Source organism: Melanerpes formicivorus, unplaced genomic scaffold, assembly GCF_026170545.1.
Source record: "Melanerpes formicivorus ecotype bairdi unplaced genomic scaffold, bMelFor1.0.p_v2 SCAF_113, whole genome shotgun sequence".
Lineage (NCBI taxonomy): Eukaryota > Metazoa > Chordata > Aves > Piciformes > Picidae > Melanerpes > Melanerpes formicivorus.
Window position 1 is genome coordinate 52,161 of NW_027142465.1, and position 20,262 is coordinate 72,422.

The 20,262-nt window shown below is 61.1% G+C and overlaps 1 protein-coding gene across 1 annotated transcript; it reads left to right on the forward strand.

Moving 5' to 3' along the window:
- The first annotated feature begins 1,263 nt into the window (after window positions 1–1,263).
- Window positions 1,264–18,931, forward strand: LOC137455948 (proto-oncogene Wnt-3-like). Its single transcript, XM_068167132.1, is given in 5 exon segments — window positions 1,264–1,405; window positions 15,040–15,158; window positions 15,160–15,183; window positions 15,185–15,307; window positions 18,452–18,931. Coding segments are annotated over 5 exon segments (873 nt in total). The 5' UTR covers window positions 1,264–1,278.
- Window positions 18,932–20,262: the final 1,331 nt, after the last annotated feature.

A 20,262-nucleotide genomic window follows, 5' to 3' on the forward strand; every position in this document is an offset into this window, starting at 1 on the left:
ATCCCCAGAGTATCCCCAGGCCATCCCCAGAATATCCCCAGGGTATCCCCAGGGTACCCCCAGAATATCCCCAGAATATCCCCAGAGTATCCCCAGGGTATCCCCAGAATATCCCCAGGGTATCCCCAGGGTACCCCCAGAATATCCCCAGAATATCCCCAGAATATCCCCAGGCCATCCCCAGGCCATCCCCAGGGTATCCCCAGAATATCCCCAGGGCATCCCCAGGGTATCCCCAGAATATCCCCAGGGTATCCCCAGAATATCCCCAGGCCATCCCCAGGGTATCCCCAGAATATCCCCAGGCCATCCCCAGGCCATCCCCAGGCCATCCCCAGAATATCCCCAGGGCATCCCCAGGCCATCCCCAGGCCATCCCCAGGGCATCCCCAGGGTATCCCCAGGCCATCCCCAGGCCATCCCCAGGGTATCCCCAGGGCATCCCCAGGGTATCCCCAGGGTATCCCCAGAATATCCCCAGAATATCCCCAGGGCATCCCCAGGGCATCCCCAGGCCATCCCCAGAATATCCCCAGGGCATCCCCAGAATATCCCCAGGGTATCCCCAGGCCATCCCCAGGCCATCCCCAGAATATCCCCAGGGCATCCCCAGGGCATCCCCAGGCCATCCCCAGGCCATCCCCAGGGCATCCCCAGCCCATCCCCAGCCCATCCCCAGCCCATCCCCAGGGCATCCCCAGGGCATCCCCAGGCCATCCCCAGCCCCCAGGTGTTGTTTCACATGAAGATGAGGAAAGGTTTTCCCCTGTGGGGGTGCAGGGCCCTGGAGCAGGCTGCCCAGGGGGGCTGTGGAGTCTCCCTCTCTGGAGATACTCCAAACCCTCCTGGCTGTGCTGCTGTGTGCCCTGCCCTGGCTGACCCTGCCCTGGCAGGGGGTTGGACTGGATGAGCTCTGGAGGTCCCTTCCAGCCCCCGGATGCAGGTCCCCTCCTTGCAGGTCCTGCTCAGACCCACCAGCCCCAGGGGGATGCCTCAGATGCTGCACGGAGGGAGCTGTGCCCGCAGAGGTCCCAGGGCTCCTTCGCAGCCCTTCGCCCCCCGGCGCTGCCTCCTGGGCGATTCCTGCTTCCCCCCGGGGGCGGAGGTGGGGTGCGGAGCGCCGGCGCCAGGCTGCTCCTCACGCCGCGCTCTGTGCCTCGCAGGTCCCTTGCCCTGGGCCAGCAGTACAGCTCCCTGGGGTCCCAGCCCATCCTCTGCGGCTCCATCCCCGGCCTCGTACCCAAGCAGCTGCGCTTCTGCCGCAACTACATCGAGATCATGCCCAGCGTGGCCGAGGGGGTGAAGCTGGGCATCCAGGAGTGCCAGCACCAGTTCCGCGGCCGCCGCTGGAACTGCACCACCATCGACGACAGCCTGGCCATCTTCGGGCCCGTCCTGGACAAAGGTAAAGGCCACGGCTGGGGGCTGGGAGGGGAAGGCTCTGCCAAGCTGGGTCCTGCTGGCACAGCCCCACTGGGCTCTTGGAGCCAGCCCGGGTGTCCTGCCGGGAGCACACCGTGGGGAGGCTCTGCTGGCCTCATTTGCAGCCCTCATTTCCAGCTCTCATTTCCCCACTTCCTTCTTTTCCCCCGGTTTTCTGGTGTGTTACAGCAGAAGGGACAATGAGGGGAGGGGAGAAGACAGGACAGTGAGGGGAGGGAAGAGGAGAGGAGGGGAAGGGAGGATCTGTTCCCAACCCAGGAGCTCTCAGGAGGGTGAAGCACAGGAAGGAGAAGATCTATCCCCATGGAATCGTGGCCTCCATCCTCCCTGCCCACAGCCTGCAGCACTTCCAAACAACAGACTCCAGCAGATCCAGGGCCAGGGTTGTGGTCAGCTTCCCTGGGGCCAAGGCAAGCCCCCTGAAGTGTGCACTGCACCCTAGGAGGGCAGGGGGGAGAGGTTTCCCCCACACACAGTGAGAAGCCATGGTGGAAATGCAAGCTCCTGGTCAGCCTTGGCTGGCACCTCACCAGTTCTTCTCAGAGATGAGCCCAAACCAGCCAGGACTGAGAACAAAAGGAAGGAGACCAAACCCTATCCTCCCTCCAGACACATGTGCTTGCTCCTCTTCATCACCCCCTCCTGGAAGGCCATCTCTGCAGGCCCACTGGCCTGGATGAGGCACACTGGCAGCATGCTGGTGAGGCAGAGTGCAGCTGGGATTCCCAGGGAGGCCACAGCTAAACCAGGAGCCTGCAGCCAAGCACAGCCTGGCAGGAGGCTGCTGGAGGGCTCTGGGGGCAGAAAACCCAGCCCAGGCCAGAGGCACACTGAGCAAACCAAGCCCTGAGGCTGAAAAGCTTTGCCATGGAGCTGAGCCAGGGGAGGGTGCAAAGGTTCCCTTCCCTCCATCCCATCCTGGAGTTTTGGAATGGAATGGAATGGAATGGAATGGAATGGAATGGAATGGAATGGAATGGAATGGAATGGAATGGAATGGAACGGAACAGAATAGAATAGAATAGAATAGAATAGAATAGAATAGAATAGAATAGAATAGAATAGAATAGAATAGAGAATCAACCAGGTTGGAAAAGACCTCAGAGCTCATCCAGTCCAACCTCTCCCCCAGCACCATCTGATCAACTCAACCATGGCACCAAGGGCCTCATCCAGGCTCTTCCTAAACACCTCCAGGGATGGGGACTCCACCACCTCCCTGGGCAGCACATCCCAGTGGCCAATCTCTCTTGCTGGGAAGCATTCTTCCTCACCTCCAGCCTGAACCTCCCCTGGCACAGCTTGAGACTGTGTCCTCTTGTTCTGGTGCTGGGTGCCTGGGAGAAGAGCCCAACCCCCACCTGGCTCCAACCTCCCTGCAGGGAGGTGCAGAGAGCAAGAAGGTCTCCCCTGAGCCTCCTCTTCTGCAGGCTAAGCAACCCCAGCTCCCTCAGCCTCTCCTCCCAGGGCTGTGCTGCACATGAGCCAGCAGTGTGCCCAGGGGGCCAAGAAGGCCAAGGGCATCCTGGCCTGCAGCAGGAAGAGTGTGGCCAGCAGGAGCAGGGAAGTCCTTGTGCCCTGTGCTCAGCACTGCTGAGGCCACACCTGGAGTCCTGTGTCCAGTTCTGGGCTCCTCAGCTTAGGAAAGAGGTTGAGCTGCTGGAAGGTGTCCAGAGAAGGGCAAGAAAGCTGGGGAGGGGTCTGGAGCACAGCCCTGGGAGGAGAGGCTGAGGGAGCTGGGGTTGCTTAGGTTTAGGCTGGAGGTGAGGAAGAAATCCTTCCCAGCAAGAGAGATTGGCCACTGGGATGTGCTGCCCAGGGAGGTGGTGGAGTCCCCATCCCTGGAGGTGTTTAGGAAGAGCCTGGGTGAGGCCCTTGGAGCCATGGTTGAGTTGCTCAGATGGTGCTGGGGGAGAGGTTGGACTGGATGATCTGTGAGGTCTTTTCCAACCTGGTTAATTCTAGTCTGGTCTAGTCTAATATTCAACTCCTGGTGAATCTTTCTCACAACAAAGTGAGATTCTGCATGGGAGCAGCTCCTGATGTGCTTAGCAAGCTTCAGCTTCCACCAGCAGCTCAGCTCCCTGCAGCTGCAGCTGTGCAGCTCAGGGGAGGTGACTCAGTGCCAGGAGGAGAGGCAATGGCTTTGAGCTGGGAGAGAGGAGACTGAGACTGCAGAGGAGGAAGAGATTCTGTGCAGTGAGGCTGGGGAGAGCCTGGCACAGGCTGCCCTGGGAGGCTGTGGCTGTCCTCTCCCTGGAGGTGCTCAAGGCCAGGCTGGATGAGGCCCTGAGCAAGCTGGGCTGGGGGAGGGGTCCCTGCCCATGACCTGGCTGAGCTTTAGGGCCCCTTGCACCCAAGCCTTCGGTGGTTCTCTGCCTGGGGTCACAGTGAGACACTGCAGAGATCAGGGTTGGAAAGTCACAGCAGAATGGAGCAGGGCCCAAGAGATGCAGCTCCCCCTGCTCTGGGGGGGATGCATTTTGGGGACCTCCTGTGTTTGCAGAGCCACAGAGCAGATCTGGCTGGAAGAGAGCTCCAAGCTCAGCCAGTCCAGCCTCTGACCCAGCACTGCAGGCTCAGCACCAAACCATGGCCCTAAGCACCAGGGCCCTGCTGCTTGCACACCCCCAGGCATGCTGACTCCAGCACTGCCCTGGGCAGCCTCTGCCAATGCCTGAGATCCCTTCCAGGGCAGAAAGATTTCCTGAGCTCCAGCCTGAGCCTCCCCTGGGGCAGCCTGGAACCATTGCCTCTGCTCCTGGCCCTTGGCACCAAGGAGCAGAGGCTGTGCCCTGCTCACTGCAACCTCCCTGCAGGGAGCTGCAGAGAGCAAGGAGGTCTCCCTCAGCCTCCTCTGCTCCAGCCTGAACCCTGCCAGCTTCCTCCTCACAGCCCAGGGGCTCCAGGCCCTTCTCCAGCCTGGCTGCCCTGCTCTGGACAGGCTCCAGCCCCTCAGTGTCCTTCCTGGAGTGAAACCCAGAGCTGAGCACAGCACTGCAGCTGTGGCCTCCCCAGTGCTGAGCACAGGGGGGTGGTCACCTCCTGGCCCTGCTGCTCCAACCTCCCTTAAGGGGCTGTAGAGAGCAAGGAGGTCTCCCTCAGCCTCCCCTTCTCCAGCCTGAACACCTCCAGCTCCATTTCAACCCAACCCCATCCAACAACTTCTCACCAAGGCTCCCCAGACTGAACCCTGCTGCCTGTGCAAAAGCATCTCCCAAAGCTCAGCACCTGCCAGAGCAGGAGGGTTTGGGTTCCCTGAAAGCAATCATGCAATAATAATGACAGTAGTGACACTGCTCATGCTATTCATGTCATCCTAAGAGTAACAACAGTAATATCAATAACAAACAACTAGAATCACAGCACCACAGAGTGCTCTGGGCTGGAAGGGAGCTCCAAAGCTCCTCCAGTCCTGCCCCCTGCACTCAGCAGGGACATCCTCCCCTGGGGCAGCTTGCTCAGAGCCCTGGGCAGCCTCACCTTCAATATCTCCAGGGCTGAGACCTCAGCCCCCTCCCTGGGCAACCTGCTTCAGTGTTCCAGCAGCCTCCTGCTGCAGAACCTGTTCATCACATCCCATCTCAGTCTGCTCTGCTCTAGTTTGAAGCCATTGCTCCTCCTCCTGTCCCTTCAGGCCTGTCATAAAAATACTGAACACGTGAAGGCAGAGCTTCTGCAGCAGCCAGGCTCTGAGTATCTCTCACCACCATCTCTGTCAGCAAGGAAACACTTTACAGCTTGGCTTTGAAGCACCCACCCCCATAAGGAGCAAGCTGAGCTCTGGATCCATGAAGAAGCTGTTGAGCTGCTCTGGGCTGCTGGGGCTGGAATCATAGAATGATAGAATGGTCCAGGCCAGAAGAGACCTCCAAAGCTCATCCAGTCCAACCCCCTGCCCTCAGCAGGGACATCCCCAACTAGAGCAGGCTGCCCAGAGCCCTGTCCAGGCTTATCTTGAATACCTCCAGGGCTGGAACCTCAACCACCTCCCTGGGCAACCTGTTCCAGTGATCCACCACCCTCATAGTGAAGAACTTCTTCCTGGTATCCAATCTCAGTCTGCTCTGCTCTCATTCCAAACCACTGCCCCTGGGGCTGTCCCTGCAGGAGCAGTCCCTCTGCAGCCTTCTTGTAGCCCTCTTCAGGGACTGGAAGGCTGCTCTGAGTCTCCCTGCAGCCTTCTCTTCTCCAGGCTGAACACCCCCAGCTCCCTCAGCCTGTCCTCATAGCAGAGCTGCTCCAACCCCCTGAGCATGTTTGTGGCCTCCTCTGGACCCTCTCCCCCACGTCCATGTCGTGGAGCAGAGCCTGGTGTGTGTGGACATGACCTCAGCCTTCCCCTGTGCTCTGAGCTGGCACAGGCAAACCTCACCCAGGGCTCTGGAGCCCTTCTGACAGGTGGAGAGAAGTCTCTCCAGCCCTCCCAGTCCCGGCGTGGCACATCAGTGGTTCCTCAGGCAGGCAATTAGCTGGGGAGCTGTGTGTGCTCTGCATCTCCCTCCCCTGCAAGTGGAACAGTTAAAAATAAACAGCAGCGTCTGCAAAGGAGGACACATCAAACCCGGCCCACCTCACCCCGCTCCTCATTTACATCCCTCTCATGTGCTAATGGCTTCTCCCTGCTGCCTTGAAAAGGAGCCGGCAGAGAGGGGCTGGGACTCGGCTCCTCCAGGTAGCACCGAGGAAAGCCTTTGAGATCCCAAAGCTTGCAGCACCGGCAGAGGAAAGCAAACCCCTCCCGGGCACTGCTTGCAGCTGAAGGAGCAGGGAAGGTGGCAAGGAGAAGGCTTTTGTCCTGCCCTGGTGGACCTCATTGGCTGTCATGAGCCTGGGGACAGGGCTGCCTGGGGACAGGGCTGCCTGGGGACAGGGGTAGGGTTGGACACTTCCAGGCTGTCCTTCCCCCAGGCTGTTGTCCCATCCTCCTTAGCTGCAGCAACACAGAAATGAAGAGGTCTGAGATCTGTGCTCACCACTGGCTGCATTTCCTCCATCTGGCTGAGCTCTGAGCATCTTAGAATCACAGAGCTGGCAGGGCTGGAAGGGACCTCAAGGATCATCCAATTCCAACCTCCCTGCCATGCCCAGGGACTCCTCACACCACAGCAGGTTGCTCACAGCCACCTCCAGCCTGGCTGCAAACACCTCCAGCCAGGAGGCTTCCACCACCTCCCTGGGCAGCCTGTGCCAGGCTCTCACCACCCTCCTGGGCAACAACTTCTTCCTCACAGCCAATCTCAATCTCCCCACTTCCAGTTCTGCTCCATCCCCCCCAGTCCTATCCCTCCCTGACAGCCTCAAAAGTCCCTCTCCAGCTTTCCTGGAGCCCCCTTCAGGTTCTGGAAGGCCACAAGGAGGTCTCCTGGGAGCCTTCTCCCCTCCAGCCTGCACAACCCCAGCTCTCTCAGGCTGTCTCCAGGGCAGAGCAGCTCCAGCCCCCTGAGCTTCTTGTTGACTTGCAGGGCACACAGCAGGATGTAGCCCCTCAAACAAAGAAGGGTTAATGAGTGGTAAGGCTCAGGCTGAGATGACAACCCCTTGCAGCCTGCACTGTGCAGCAGGCCAAGAGGCATGAAGTGCTAAGCCCCAACGAGCCAGAGCTAAGCTGTGATAACTGCCTGGGTGGAATCACCTCTGAGTCTCCAGGAGCCCCACTTGGGTGAATCTCCTCCCTGCTCCCTTAGGGAGGTTGAAGCTGCTTTGGAGAAGACTTCAAAGGTGCAGCTCTCACTGCACCTGCATGGGAAATCATTTCTAATGCAGCCTGGGAAGAAAGTGAGGGCAATTCCATCTCACAGGAGCTGCAAAAATGTTAATACTGCCACTTCCATCCCAGGAGGGCTTAGCCTGAGGAGTGCTGCAGGGTGGGAGCTGGCTGCAGTGGTTTGGCCGTGCAGACCCTCTCAGGGCTCATCCTCAGGCCTCTCTTGGTCACTCCTTCTGGTCACACCATCCAGGCTTCCAGCACTGAGAGCACTGGAGCAGCCCAAGGGCTTCCTGCTGCAGGTCATCCATCCCACAGCCTCCCACCACACCTCCACATCTCTTCCCAGCTCCACAGTATGACTCTGATCTTTCCTTCCTCAGTCTTGTGGCTTCAAGTTTGCAGCAAAGCCAAACACAGCCCAGAGAAACCCCCCCAGGGGGCCTGACGTGCTCCCACCTGGGAGCTGCTGGTCACCAGCCCCGTCCCAGGCTTTGCCTGAGCAACTCAATTCCCTCCCATGTGCCCTGCTCCCAGTTCAGACTCGTGAGGGTTTTGCTACAGAAGCTGTGGCAGCCGTAGCTGCTGAGGCTTTGGCTCCTGAGGGCCATCGATTATCTTCCTTCTCTTTCTTGCATGTCTCTTCTTCTAACCCGGGCACTGCACCCCCCCAGCCCAGCCCCAGTCCGTGGGGGAAGCTCGTGTTCTTACAAGCAAATTCCCCGGGATGATTTATACTGCAGGTGTGCAGCCCGGGACGAGGGGAGAGGCAAAACGTGCTTCCTCCTGCTCGGCTGCCTCCTTTCTCGCAGCGAGAGCAGTTTGCAGCAGCAGCCAAAGCCTCTTGCAGCCAAGCCCTGCCCTAAGCCGGGGCCGAGCCCAGGGCCGGTGCCTCGCCGCTGCTCTGGAGGGCGAGCGATCGCCGTCCTCTGGCTAGTGCTCAGCTCCGTGGCGCCCAGAAAGGGCTGTCTGTGAGTGCAGGAGGCAGGGAGGCCCCGCAGGCACCTGCGGACAGACTCCTGGGGCAGAGAAGAGGTCTCGGAGCCGCAGGCAGGACTGGATCTGCAGGAGCGAGTTTGGCAGGAGCCGTCCCAAGCCCAGACGGCTCCCTCCCCCCGAGCACGGCGGGGACCGCTCTTCCCCTGCCCTTTGCCGGCTCTCCTTCCCCAGGAAGATGCCACCGGCTCTCCAGGAAGGTTCCTCCTCAGCCCCAGTCGGGGCTCAGTCCTCCTGCCGACGGCGCCGGGCAGGGCAGCGCCTGGCTGTGCGCGGCTGCGAGGGGCCAGGTGCAGGCCGGGCAGCTGGGGCTGGGCTGCCTTTGGGGGTCCTTCTGTGTCGGGCTAAGCCCCTGACACGAGCTGTGAAAGGCAGGAGCCGCACCACGATAACCCTGCGCTTTTCTCAGCCATGACACCCGCAGTCATTTGCATCTAAACAGGGGTGTGTGGGATCAGGGGGCCGTCTTGATATAAACTCAGCAGCTTAAGGGGAGGGGGGAGGGAAAGGAGAGCAGGAGAGAGAAAAATAAGCTTATAGCGCTGAGAAAGAGCTAAGCTTCCTCCCCTACTGTGAGGCCGGGCGAGCGGCGGCAGCGCCGCGCCGCAGCCGCAGCCGGCGGCCGCATTCACACGCCCTTTAGCCGCTCCGAGCCGGGGCCGGGGGGCCGGGGAGCGCCATCAAAAGGGATTTCCCAGCCGGGCTGGCGGGATTGGAGGGTGACGGCAGGACAGGGGAACATTGCCCCGTTGCTACGAGGTGCTCCTGGGGAATGCCAGCGCTCCGTGCCGTGGGTACGCTGGCCGGCGGAAACATTCGGCATTATGCGGGTAATGGAGTGTGACACGGAGGGGACAATGGCAGATTGAGCGTCCCAGCAGGTACCGGCCCGGCTGGGGGACAGGCGCAGTGGTGCCCTGTCAAGGCGGCTCTAATCCTCCCTCCCGGCCCCTCCCCTGGCTCTGGGAACGCTGCTCCCTCCTCTCGTCTCTGGGAAATTCTGCCGGCGCCTCGCCCGGGCCCGGGGCAGCAGCTCCGGGCGAGGATTTGGTGCCTGCAGCTCGCTGCCGCCGCACCGGCACCGTGCGGGGTGCTGGGGGGCAGCCGCCGGCGGGGGGCAGCCCCCCGGGGCGGCTCAGGGCTTAGGGCTCAGGGCTCAGGGCTCAAGGCTCAGATCTTAGGATTCAGGGCTTAGGGCTCAGCTCACGGCTCAAGGCTCTCGGCTCAGGGCTCTTGGCTCAGGGCTCAGGCTTCAGGGCTCACAGCTCAAGGTTCAGAGCTCAGGTCTCCAGGTGCAGAGCTCAGGCTTCAGGGCTCAAGGTTCAGGGCTCAGAGCTCAAGGCTCAGAGCTCTGGACTGAGCACTCTCGGCTCAGGGCTCAGGCTTCAGGGCTCAAGGTTCAGGGCTCTTGGCTCAGAGCTCACTCGGCTCAGGGCTCAGCACTCGGCTCAGGGCTCAGGCTTCAGGGCTTAGGGCTCTCGGCTCAGAGCTCAGGGCTCAGAGCTCAGAGCTCACGGATCACGGCTCTGGTCCCGCCTCTGCCCGGCCGCGGCAGCCCCGGCTCGGCCCCATCCCGGCCCCGCGGCTCCATCTCCTGCCCATCGCTGTCCCGCCCCGGCGTGGGCAGGGAGGCAGCGGCCAGCAAGCGACTCGTGTCCTCCCCCTGTGCCCCCGGGCTGTCCCAGACCGAGGCCAGAAGGGCTCCCTGGCTCCTCTAATCTGATCACAGGCCACCCAAACAGCCTTTGTCAGGCTGAGGCACCCTGGCTGGAGCAGTCCTCTTCAGCCGGTGGGCTGTGGTCCCCAGACAGCTAAGGAAAACCTGGGCAGGAAGAGGCTGGATCTCTGCTGGTGGATCAGAGGAGGGAAGGGCCAGGAGGGACGAGTTTGAGTTGAAGGAGGTGAAAACCACAGCGTGGCCCCAGCAGCAAAGACAGCACTGAGCAGCCCTGGTGTAGGAGCACACCTGGCACCTAGATGCACATTCCCCCACTGCAGCAGGTGGAGATGAGCCTCTCCACAGCTGGCAGGCACCAGCACCTGCCTCTTGCAGTTGCCTGCATGGGCAAAATCAGCTCACTTTGAGCTTCCTGGGGCTTGGAGGGTAGAGAAGACTGCAGGCCAAGGAGCAGGACCTGCTGCAGTGAAGACCTCCCCAGGGCATGAGGCAAGAGCATGTGAGAGGTGCATGGGGCAGCTGAGAAGCTGGTTCAAGGCTCCTGCTCTGGCAGGAGGGAGAGGCCTCCAAGATTGGTCTAAGCCAGCAGCAAATTCTGTCCTTGTCCCTCACCCACTGGCAAATGTCCTGACCCCTGGGTCAAGCTGCACCCAGGAGGCAGCTGGCAGCACCTCCAGCAGTGCACCCTGGGGCACCATCCACCAGCAGCAGCACCTCAGACACTGCAGCCCCTGGCCACCTGCCCTCAGCACATCCCTGGGCTCCTGCTCCCTGGCTGTGAGGCTGGGCTGACTCCAACAGCTGCTCTGAAGGCAGAGACCTAAGTCTTCCTCTTTATGAGTTAAAACACTCCAGGGTCACTCCCCTGGGTGCTGGACTTAGGCTGTGGGACACCAAGAAACTGCTGTTGGTCTCTTCTCCCTAATAACAAGTGAGGAAATGGCCTCAAGGAGCAGCAGGGGAGGCTTAGGTTGGGCATTAGAAGAAATCTCTTCACTGAAAGGGTTCTCAAGGGCTGGAACAGGCTGCCCAGGGAGGTGGCTGAAACCCCATCCCTGGGGGTGCTTCAGAGACACAGAGAAGTGGTGCTGAGGGACAGGGTTTGGCCCCAGCCTTGGGAGAGTCAGAGAATGCTTGGTCTCAATGGTCTTAAAGGTCCTCTCCAACAAAAAGAACTCTTTGATTCTATGTCCCCCAGGAGAAAGCTGAGATGGAGACATCCCCTGGCTGTGCCAGGGCAGGACTGTGTTTGGTGTGGCCTGGAGAGCAGCCAGGCAGAGAGGGACCTGGGGGTGCTGGTGGACAGCAGCTGAACAGGAGCCAGCAGTGTGCCCAGGGGGCAAGAAGGCCAAGGGCATCCTGGCCTGCAGCAGGAAGAGTGTGGCCAGCAGGAGCAGGGAAGTCCTTGTGCCCTGTGCTCAGCACTGCTGAGGCCACACCTGGAGTCCTGTGTCCAGTTCTGGGCTCCTCAGGTCAGGAAAGAGGTTGAGCTGCTGGAAGGTGTCCAGAGAAGGGCAAGAAAGCTGGGGAGGGGTCTGGAGCACAGCCCTGGGAGGAGAGGCTGAGGGAGCTGGGGTTGCTTAGCCTGGAGAAGAGGAGGCTCAGGGGAGATCTTCTTGCTCTCTGCAACTCCCTGCAGGGAGGTTGGAGCCAGGTGGGCGTTGGTCTCTTCTGCCAGGCAAGCAGCAGCAGAACAAGAGGACACAGTCTCAAGCTGTGCCAGGGGAGGTTCAGGCTGGAGGTGAGGAAGAAATTCTTCCCAGCAAGAGAGACTGGCCCTGGGGCTGTGCTGCCCAGGGAGGTGGTGGAGTCCCCATCCCTAGAGGTGTTCAAGAGGGGATTGGATGTGGCACTTGGAGCCATGGTTCGGTTGTCAGGAGGTGTTGGATATTAGGTTGGACTTGATGATCTCTGAGGTCTTTTCCAACCTGGTTGATTCTGTGGTTCTTTGGAGGCCAGGGTGAGACTCCTGCTGATTAGGAGCAGCACAGCACAGCACTGACTGCTGTGTAAAATCATTCTCAAGCCATCCTGAGCAGAGCTCTGCAGCTGAGCAGCCAGGGCACAGCTGTGAGAAGACCTCTCTGAGCTGTCCTAGGACTTGGTCTCCATCAGCCCCACAGCTGGAAGGGAGCTTCTGCTTCTCTTCAGCTGCAGAGAGGAGCAACCAGGCTGGAAAGACTTCATGTGGCTCTTTGACACAGGACAAGGGGAGATGGTTTGGAACTGTAAGAGGCAGCTTGAGAGTGGAGAGAAGGAGAAATATTTGGCACTGAGGGTGGGGAGAGCCTGGCCCAGGCTGCCCAGAGAGCTGGGAGCTGCCCCATGGCTGGGGGTTGGAGCAGATGAGCTCTGAGGTCCCTTCCAGGCTGAGCCATTCTGTGGTTAAACTCCCAGAGCTCATGGTAGCAAAGTGTCAGCAGGTGCAGCCATCTCCTTTTTATCCCCTACAGCCAGGTCTGGGCCTTCTCCCAGTCCTGGCAGTTGGTGCTTCTGACATCCCAGAAGTTTTCTCTGGTAGTGGAAGGCCAAGGAACTCCATCAGAGCAGCTGCTGCTTTGGGTGTGCTCCTCAGAGCAGCATCTCAGGGGGGGCCCTCACCCCTGGGCCATTGCAGCCCAGGAGCAGCCCTGCTGCTCGGAGCGCCCTGCAGGGCTGCTGCAGAGGCTTTGGGGCACGCTGGAGACCGGCAGCTCCCTGCCTCCAGAGCCTCCAGAGCCTCCAGCTCAGCTTGGAGCCTGCAGGCACAAACCAGGCAGTGCCGCTCTGCTTTCCCACCCCTCCGGCTTGGCCTTGCTGCCCTTCTCAGCCCCAGCCAATGGAAACATCCCAAAGGCTTCTGGTGGCTTCCCCACCCCCCATGGGCACCCTGGCTGCTGCTGGGCAAAGTCTGTGCCAGGGCCCCACAGAATGTCCCAGGAGAGGGAGGGCCTGAAAGTCAACCTGCCGTGGGCACGGGTGGTGAGGTGGTGGACAGAGAGGCTCCAGCTCAGCAAACCCACTGCACCCTCCTCTTCATCTTCTTCATCCACTTAGTCTTAATCTTCATTATCTTCATCATCCTCTTCATCTTCATTTCATCACCACCATCTTCATCTTCATCTTCATTTCATCTTCACCTTCATCTTTATTTCATCTGCATCTTCATCTTCTTCATTTCATCTACATTTCATCTTCATCTTCATTTCATCTTCTCCTTCATCATCTTCATTTCATCTTCATCTACATTTCATCTTCATCTTCATTTCATCTTCTCCTTCATCATCTTCATTTCATCTTCACCTTCATCTTTATTTCATCTGCATCTCCATCTTCTTCATTTCATCTTCATCTTCATTTCATCTTCACCATCTTTATTTCATCTGCATCTCCATCTTCTTCATTTCATCTTCACCATCTTTATTTCATCTGCATCTCCATCTTCTTCATTTCATCTTCATCTTCATTTCATCTTCACCTTCATCTTCATTTCATCTGCATCTTCATCTTCTTCATTTCATCTTCACCTTCATCTTCATTTCATCTGCATCTTCATCTTCTTCATTTCATCTTCATCTTCATCTTCATCTTCATCTTCATCTTCATCTTCATCTTCATCTTCATTTCATCTTCACCTTCATCATCTTCATTTCATCTTCATCTTCATTTCATCTTCACCTTCATCATCTTCATCTTCATTTCATCTTTATCTTCATCTTCTTCATTTCATCTACATTTCATCTTCATTTCATCTTTGCCTTCATCATCTTCATCTTCATTTCAATTTCATCTTCTTCATCTTCATCATCTTCTACATTTTCATTGCATCTTCTTCACCTTCATTTCATCTTCATCATCTTCATAATCTTCTTCATCTTCATCATTTTCTTCATCTTCTTTCATCTTCATCTCCCCCTGGATCTCCTGTCCTGCCCCCACCCCCTGCCAGGTGTCTTTGTTCTCTCCCAGCACAGGAGCCCACCCATGGCTGAGACCTTTCCAACCCAAGTGCTGCTGTGGCTGTGCGCTCCTGTCCCCTCCTCTCTGTCCTGGCCACCCTGGACCCTTCTCCCTTTCTTCAGCCCTCAGTGCTCTCAGGACCTTCTCCAGCTTGGCTGCTTTGGCCCTGCTGAAGGTCATTCTCTGCAGCTGTGCCCCTGCAGCACACCAGTGGTCACAGGCTCCCAGCCAGGACCCAAGGTTCATCTGCTTGGGTTTGCTGCTGGCTTGTTCAGTGATGAGGAGCAAACTTCAGGCTTATCTTCCCACCCTCAGCTGGGCTGCACAGACTCAGAGAGTGCACTGGGCTGGAAGGGACCCTCCAAGGGCATCTTCTCCAACCCCCCTCAGGCAGCAGGGACAGCTCCAGCTGGAGCAGGCTGCCCAGGGCCACACCAAGTCTGACCGTGAGTGCCTCCAGGGATGGAGCCTCCACCACCTCCCTGGGCAGCCTGCTCCAGTGTCTCCCCAGCCTCCCTGTGCAGAACCTCAGGGGAAAGAGCTTTTAACTCTCTTGCTGTGCAGTTCCACCTTGGTTGGATACCTCCCACCCAGTACCAGCTCTCCAGCTTTGTCCTGCTACTGCCTGTCCTGGGCCACCTGAAACCTTGCCCTGCTTCAGCACACAGCTGAGCTGCTTCATCTCCTCTTGGACTAACTCTGGCCATGGAGGATCCTCTCTGGGTTTCCAGACCAGGCATTGCTCCAGTGACTCTCTGAGACCATCAAACCCCCACTGATGTTTTGTGTGTCCATCACCACCCACGCTGGCTGATCATGTTGGGGAGACTGAGAGTGGAGAGGAGGAAGAAATTGTTGAGTGAGGCTCGGGAGACTCTGGCACAGGCTGCCCAGGGAGGCTGTGGCTGCCTCCTCCCTGGAGGTTCTCAAGGCCAGGCTGGATGAGGCCCTGAGCAGCCTGGGCTGGTGGGAGGTGTCCCTGCCCGTGGCTGGGGGCTGGAAGTGGATGGTCTTGGAGGTCCCTTCCAACCCAACCCCTTCCATGATTCAAAGCTGCACTTGAGCTCCCCAGAGCTGGAGGCAAGGCTGCAGCTCCTCCTGCCTGCAGGCATCCCAGGGAGCTGTCGGCAGCCCCCGGCTCAGGCTGTGGGCACTGCAGTGCGAGGAGAGAACCTTCCGGGCGATGCTGAGCTGTGGGTGGTGCTGGAGGGGGGTCGGGAAGGATGCCCAAGGCTGGCACTGCTGCTTAACCCCCCCGGGCTCTGCTTGTCCGCAGCCACCCGGGAGTCCGCCTTCGTGCACGCCATCGCCTCGGCCGGGGTGGCCTTCGCCGTCACTCGCTCCTGCGCCGAGGGCACCTCCACCATCTGCGGCTGCGACTCCCACCACAAGGGCCCCCCCCGGGGACGGCTGGAAGTGGGGGGGGCTGCAGCGAGGACGCCGACTTCGGGGTGCTGGTGTCGAGGGAGTTCGCCGACGCGCGGGAGAACCGCCCCGACGCCCGCTCCGCCATGAACCGCCACAACAACGAGGCGGGCAGGACGGTGAGCGCGGGCACGCCGCTGCCGCGGGCACGGCACTGCTGCGGCGGGCACGGCTCTGCCGCGGGCACGGTGATGCTGCGGGCACGGCGCTGCTGCGGCGGGCACGGCGTTGCTGTGGGCACCATGCTGCCGCGGGCACGGTGATGCGGTGGGCACGGCTCTGCCGTGGGCACGGTGATGCGGTGGGCACCATGCTGCCGCGGGCACGGTGATGCGGTGGGCACGGCTCTGCCGTGGGCACGGTGATGCGGTGGGCACCATGCTGCCGCGGGCACGGTGATGCTGCGGGCACGGCACTGCTGCCGCGGGCACGGCACTGCTGCCGCGGGCACGGTGATGCTGCGGGCACGGCACTGCTGCCGCGGGCACGGCACTGCTGCCGCGGGCACGGTGATGCTGCGGGCACGGCGCTGCCGCGGGCACGGCACTGCTGCCGCGGGCACGGCACTGCTGCCGCGGGCACGGTGATGCTGCCGCGGGCACGGCACTGCTGCGGCGGGCACGGCGCTGCTGCCGCGGGCACGGTGATGCTGCCGCGGGCACGGCACTGCTGCGGCGGGCACGGCGCTGCTGCGGCGGGCACGGCGCTGCTGCCGCGGGCACGGCACTGCTGCGGCGGGCACGGCGCTGCTGCCGCGGGCACGGCGCTGCCGCGGGCACGGCGCTGCTGCGGCGGGCACGGCGCTGCTGTGGGCACCATGCTGCCGCGGGCACGGTGATGCTGCGGGCACGGCACTGCCGCGGGCACGGCACTGCTGCCGCGGGCACGGCGCTGCTGTGGGCACCATGCTGCGGCGGGCACGGCACTGCTGGGACACAGCCCTCTGGACATGGCAGTGCCCAGGATAGAGCCCTCTGGACACAGCAGTGCCCAGGAGAGAGCCCACTGGGTATGGCAATGCCCAGGAGAGAGCCCTCTGGACATGGCAGTGCCCAGGAGAGAGCCCTCTGGACACAGCAATGCCCAGGAGAGAGCCCTCTGGACATGGCAGTGCCCAGGAGAGAGCCCTCTGGACACAGCAATGCCCAGGAGAGAGCCCTCTGGACATGGCAGTGCCCAGGAGAGAGCCCTCAGCACATGGCAGTGCCCAGGAGAGAGCCCTCTGGACACAGCAATGCCCAGGAGAGAGCCCTGGCAATGCCCAGATTCTCCAACAGGCTGGGGGAGGGGATTAGAAGACCTGAAAGATGCCTTCAAGGGAGCATGCAGCAGCCAGGCTCAGCCACCTGAGACTCAGGTCAAGAGGCCTTTCCTCCCTGCGTGCTCTCTCTTGTCACAGTGTCCCACCCAGGGGTTTGCTGGCCCAGGGGGTGGCTGTCAGCCCCTTCCAGCCTGCATGATCTGTGCTGGCTGCCAGCAGAGAATCACAGAATGGTTGGGGCTGGAAGGGAGCTCCAAAGCTCATCCAGTCCAACCCCCTGCCCTCAGCAGGGACATCCTCAGCTAGATCAGGCTGCCCAGAGCCCTCTTGAGCCTCACCTGGAATATCTCCAGGGGTGGGACCTCAACCACCTCCCTGGGCTACCTGTTGCAGTGTTCCAGCAGCCAGCATGGCCTGGGACACTCTGCTCCAGGTCATTTGGAAGCCCAGCAGGCTTTACCCCTGCCACAGTGAGACCTCCCAGACAGTGCCTGAAGCAGCCCCAGGCAGGGCTCCTCCACAGCACAGCAGGCAGAGCTGGGAGGGTAGAAGCTTGGATCTCTGAATTGTGTTAACAGCTGACAGCTGCCTGTGAAAAAAGAAACCCAAACCACCAGCAAACTGCTAATGGTAACAGCCCCAGGGGCTGCCCAGCTCCAGAGGAGCTTCCTGGGGAGGAATAGGATAGGGTAGGATAGGATAGGATAGGATAGGATAGGATAGGATAGGATAGGATAGGATAGGATAGGATAGGATAGGGTGGGATGGGATGGAATAGAATTAACCAGGAAGGAAAAGACCTTTGAGCTCATCCAGTCCAACCTCTCCCCCAGCACCATCTGATCAACTCAACCATGGCACCAAGGGCCTCATCCAGGCTCTTCCTAAACACCTCCAGGGATGGGGACTCCACCACCTCCCTGGGCAGCACATCCCAGTGGCCAATCTCTATGGGAAGAATTTCTTCCTAACATCCAGCTTCAACATCCCCTGGCACAGCTTGAGACTGTGTCCTCTTGTTCTGCTGCTGCTTGCCTGGCAGAAGAGCCCAACCCCCACCTGGCTCCAACCTCCCTGCAGGGAGTTGCAGAGAGCAAGAAGGTCTCCCCTGAGCCTCCTCTTCTGCAGGCTAAGCAACCCCAGCTCCCTCAGCCTCTCCTCCCAGGGCTGTGCTCCAGACCCCTCCCCAGCTTTCTTGCCCTTCTCTGGACACCTTCCAGCAGCTCAACCTCTTTCCTAACCTGAGGAGCCCAGAACTGGACACAGGACTCCAGGTGTGGCCTCAGCAGTGCTGAGCACAGGGCACAAGGACTTCCCTGCTCCTGCTGGCCACACTCTTCCTGCTGCAGGCCAAGAGGCCACTTCATTGACTCCCTGGTGCAGCCTCTCAGACTTGGGCAAGGAAGGCTCCTGAGCAGAGCCAGGGCAAGGGGGGCAGTGTCAGAGGCAGCCCCTGGAAAGGGGCTGGAGGTGTTGGCCAACAGCCAGGTAGAGCTGAGGCAGCAGTGCCCAGGGGGCCAAGAAGGCCTCCAGCAGCCTGGGCTGGAGCAGCAATGCTGTGGGCAGCAGGGGCAGGGCAGGGGTGGTGCCACTGGGCTGGGCACTGGGGAGGCCACAGCTGGAATCCTGGGGTCATTCTGGGGCTCCTCACTCCAAGAAGGACATGGAGAGGCTGAGCAGGGCCAGAGAAGGGCAACAGAGCTGGGGAAGGGTCTGGAGAGCAGGGCTGGGGAGGAGCAGCTGAAGGAGCTGGGGAGGAGCCCACTGAAAGGATTTGTCCTTGGGATTAGATTAGGCTGGAGTGGATTTGAGCAGGTGCCCAGCTCAGCCATCCCAGTGCCATGTCCCCAGCTGGAGGTGGCTGTGCCACACCCCAAAGCTGCCCCATCCAGCCCTGCCCTGCCCTGCCCTGCCAGGCTGGCTCTGCCCAGGCCAGGCTGGGGGCCGGCTGGGGGGCGCCGGGAGCTGCTGCTGACCGCTTTGCTCTGTGTCCCCCGGGCAGACCATCCTGGACCACATGCACCTGAAGTGCAAGTGCCACGGGCTGTCGGGCAGCTGCGAGGTGAAGACCTGCTGGTGGGCACAGCCTGACTTCAGGGCCATCGGCGACTACCTGAAGGACAAATACGACAGCGCCTCCGAGATGGTGGTGGAGAAGCACCGCGAGTCCCGCGGCTGGGTGGAGACCCTGCGGGCCAAGTACGCCCTCTTCAAGCCCCCCACCGAGCGGGACCTGGTCTACTACGAGAACTCCCCCAACTTCTGCGAGCCCAACCCCGAGACCGGCTCCTTCGGCACCCGGGACAGGACCTGCAACGTCAGCTCGCACGGCATCGACGGCTGCGACCTGCTGTGCTGCGGCCGCGGCCACAACACCCGGACTGAGAAGCGCAAGGAGAAATGTCACTGCATCTTCCACTGGTGCTGCTACGTCAGCTGCCAGGAGTGCACCCGCGTCTACGACGTCCACACCTGCAAGTAACCCCCGGGGCGGCTCCCCGGCTGATGGCAGCTTCGCTCCGCAGCAGGGCCCAGGGGGCCGGCAGCCCTGGGGGCAGCCCCGGCCCTTGGAGCTGCCCCGGGAGCAGCCTTGGGAGCAGCCCCGGCCCTTGGAGCTGCCCCGGGAGCAGCCTTGGGAGCAGCCCCGACCCTTGGAGCTGCCCCGAGAGCAGCCTTGGGAGCAGCCCCGGCCCTTGGAGCTGCCCCGGGAGCAGCCCTAGCAGCAGCCCTGGGAGCAGCCCCGGGAGCAGCCCCGAGAGCAGCCGCGGGAGCAGCCCCGGGAGCAGCCGCGGGAGCAGCCCCCGGGAGCAGCCCCGGGAGCAGCCCCGGGAGCAGCCCCGGGAACAGCCTTGGGAGCAGCCCCGGGAGCAGTCCTAGCAGCAGCCCTGGGAGCAGCCCTGGGAGCAGCCCCGAGAACAGCCCCGGGAGCAGCCCCGGGAGCAGCCCTGGGAGCAGCCCCCGGGAGCAGCCCCCGGGAGCAGCCCTGGGAGCAGCCCTGGGAGCAGCCCCGAGAGCAGCCCTAGGAGCAGCCCCGGGAGCAGCCCTGGGAGCAGCCCTAGGAGCAGCCCCGGGAGCAGCCCCGAGAACAGCCCTAGGAGCAGCCCCGGGAGCAGCCCTGGGAGCAGCCCTAGGAGCAGCCCCGAGAGCAGCCCCGGGAGCAGCCCTAGGAGCAGCCCCGGGAGCAGCCCCCGCGTGGTGGCCTCAGCCTTGTGAGGATGGCCCAAAAGAACCTGAAAGCCCTCGGTCAGGGCAGCCCCCTGCGTGCAGCCAGCACCTCTCCCACAGCTGGTGCTCCGAGGCTGGAGCTGGGGCTGCAGACACTTCGGGTCCCTGATCTTGCCTCGGGCTGGGGAGAAGCAGGGACGGTGGAGGTCCAGGCAGGCACCACCATGCCAGGCCCTGTGCTGCTGACAGCAGGCACAGAGCTTCCAGCTCTGCCCTCCTCCAGAGGTCTGCCCTGTGGAGATGCCAGAGTGGAGGCTTCGGGTGGAAAGGGGTTTTCCACCACCAAAGCTGGGCAGCTCCAGGCTCCCCAGCCTGCTGGCATGGCCACCCTGCCCTCAGCAGCTGTGCTGAGCAGGAGGAAAGGAGCCAGCTCCCCACAGCAGCCAGGCTCCTTCCTTCCTCCCCCAAGAGAAGATGGAGACACAAACCTGTTTGAGCCTGTGAGCAGAACCTCACAGCCAGCATCTCCTCTCACCTCCCCTGTGCCCTCTCTGCCCCCCATGGCCCCAGATGTCTCCTGTGAGGCTGCCACCACCTCTGAGGGGGGGGATGTGTCGGTGCCCCACAGCCTCCCTGCCCTGCCTGGGC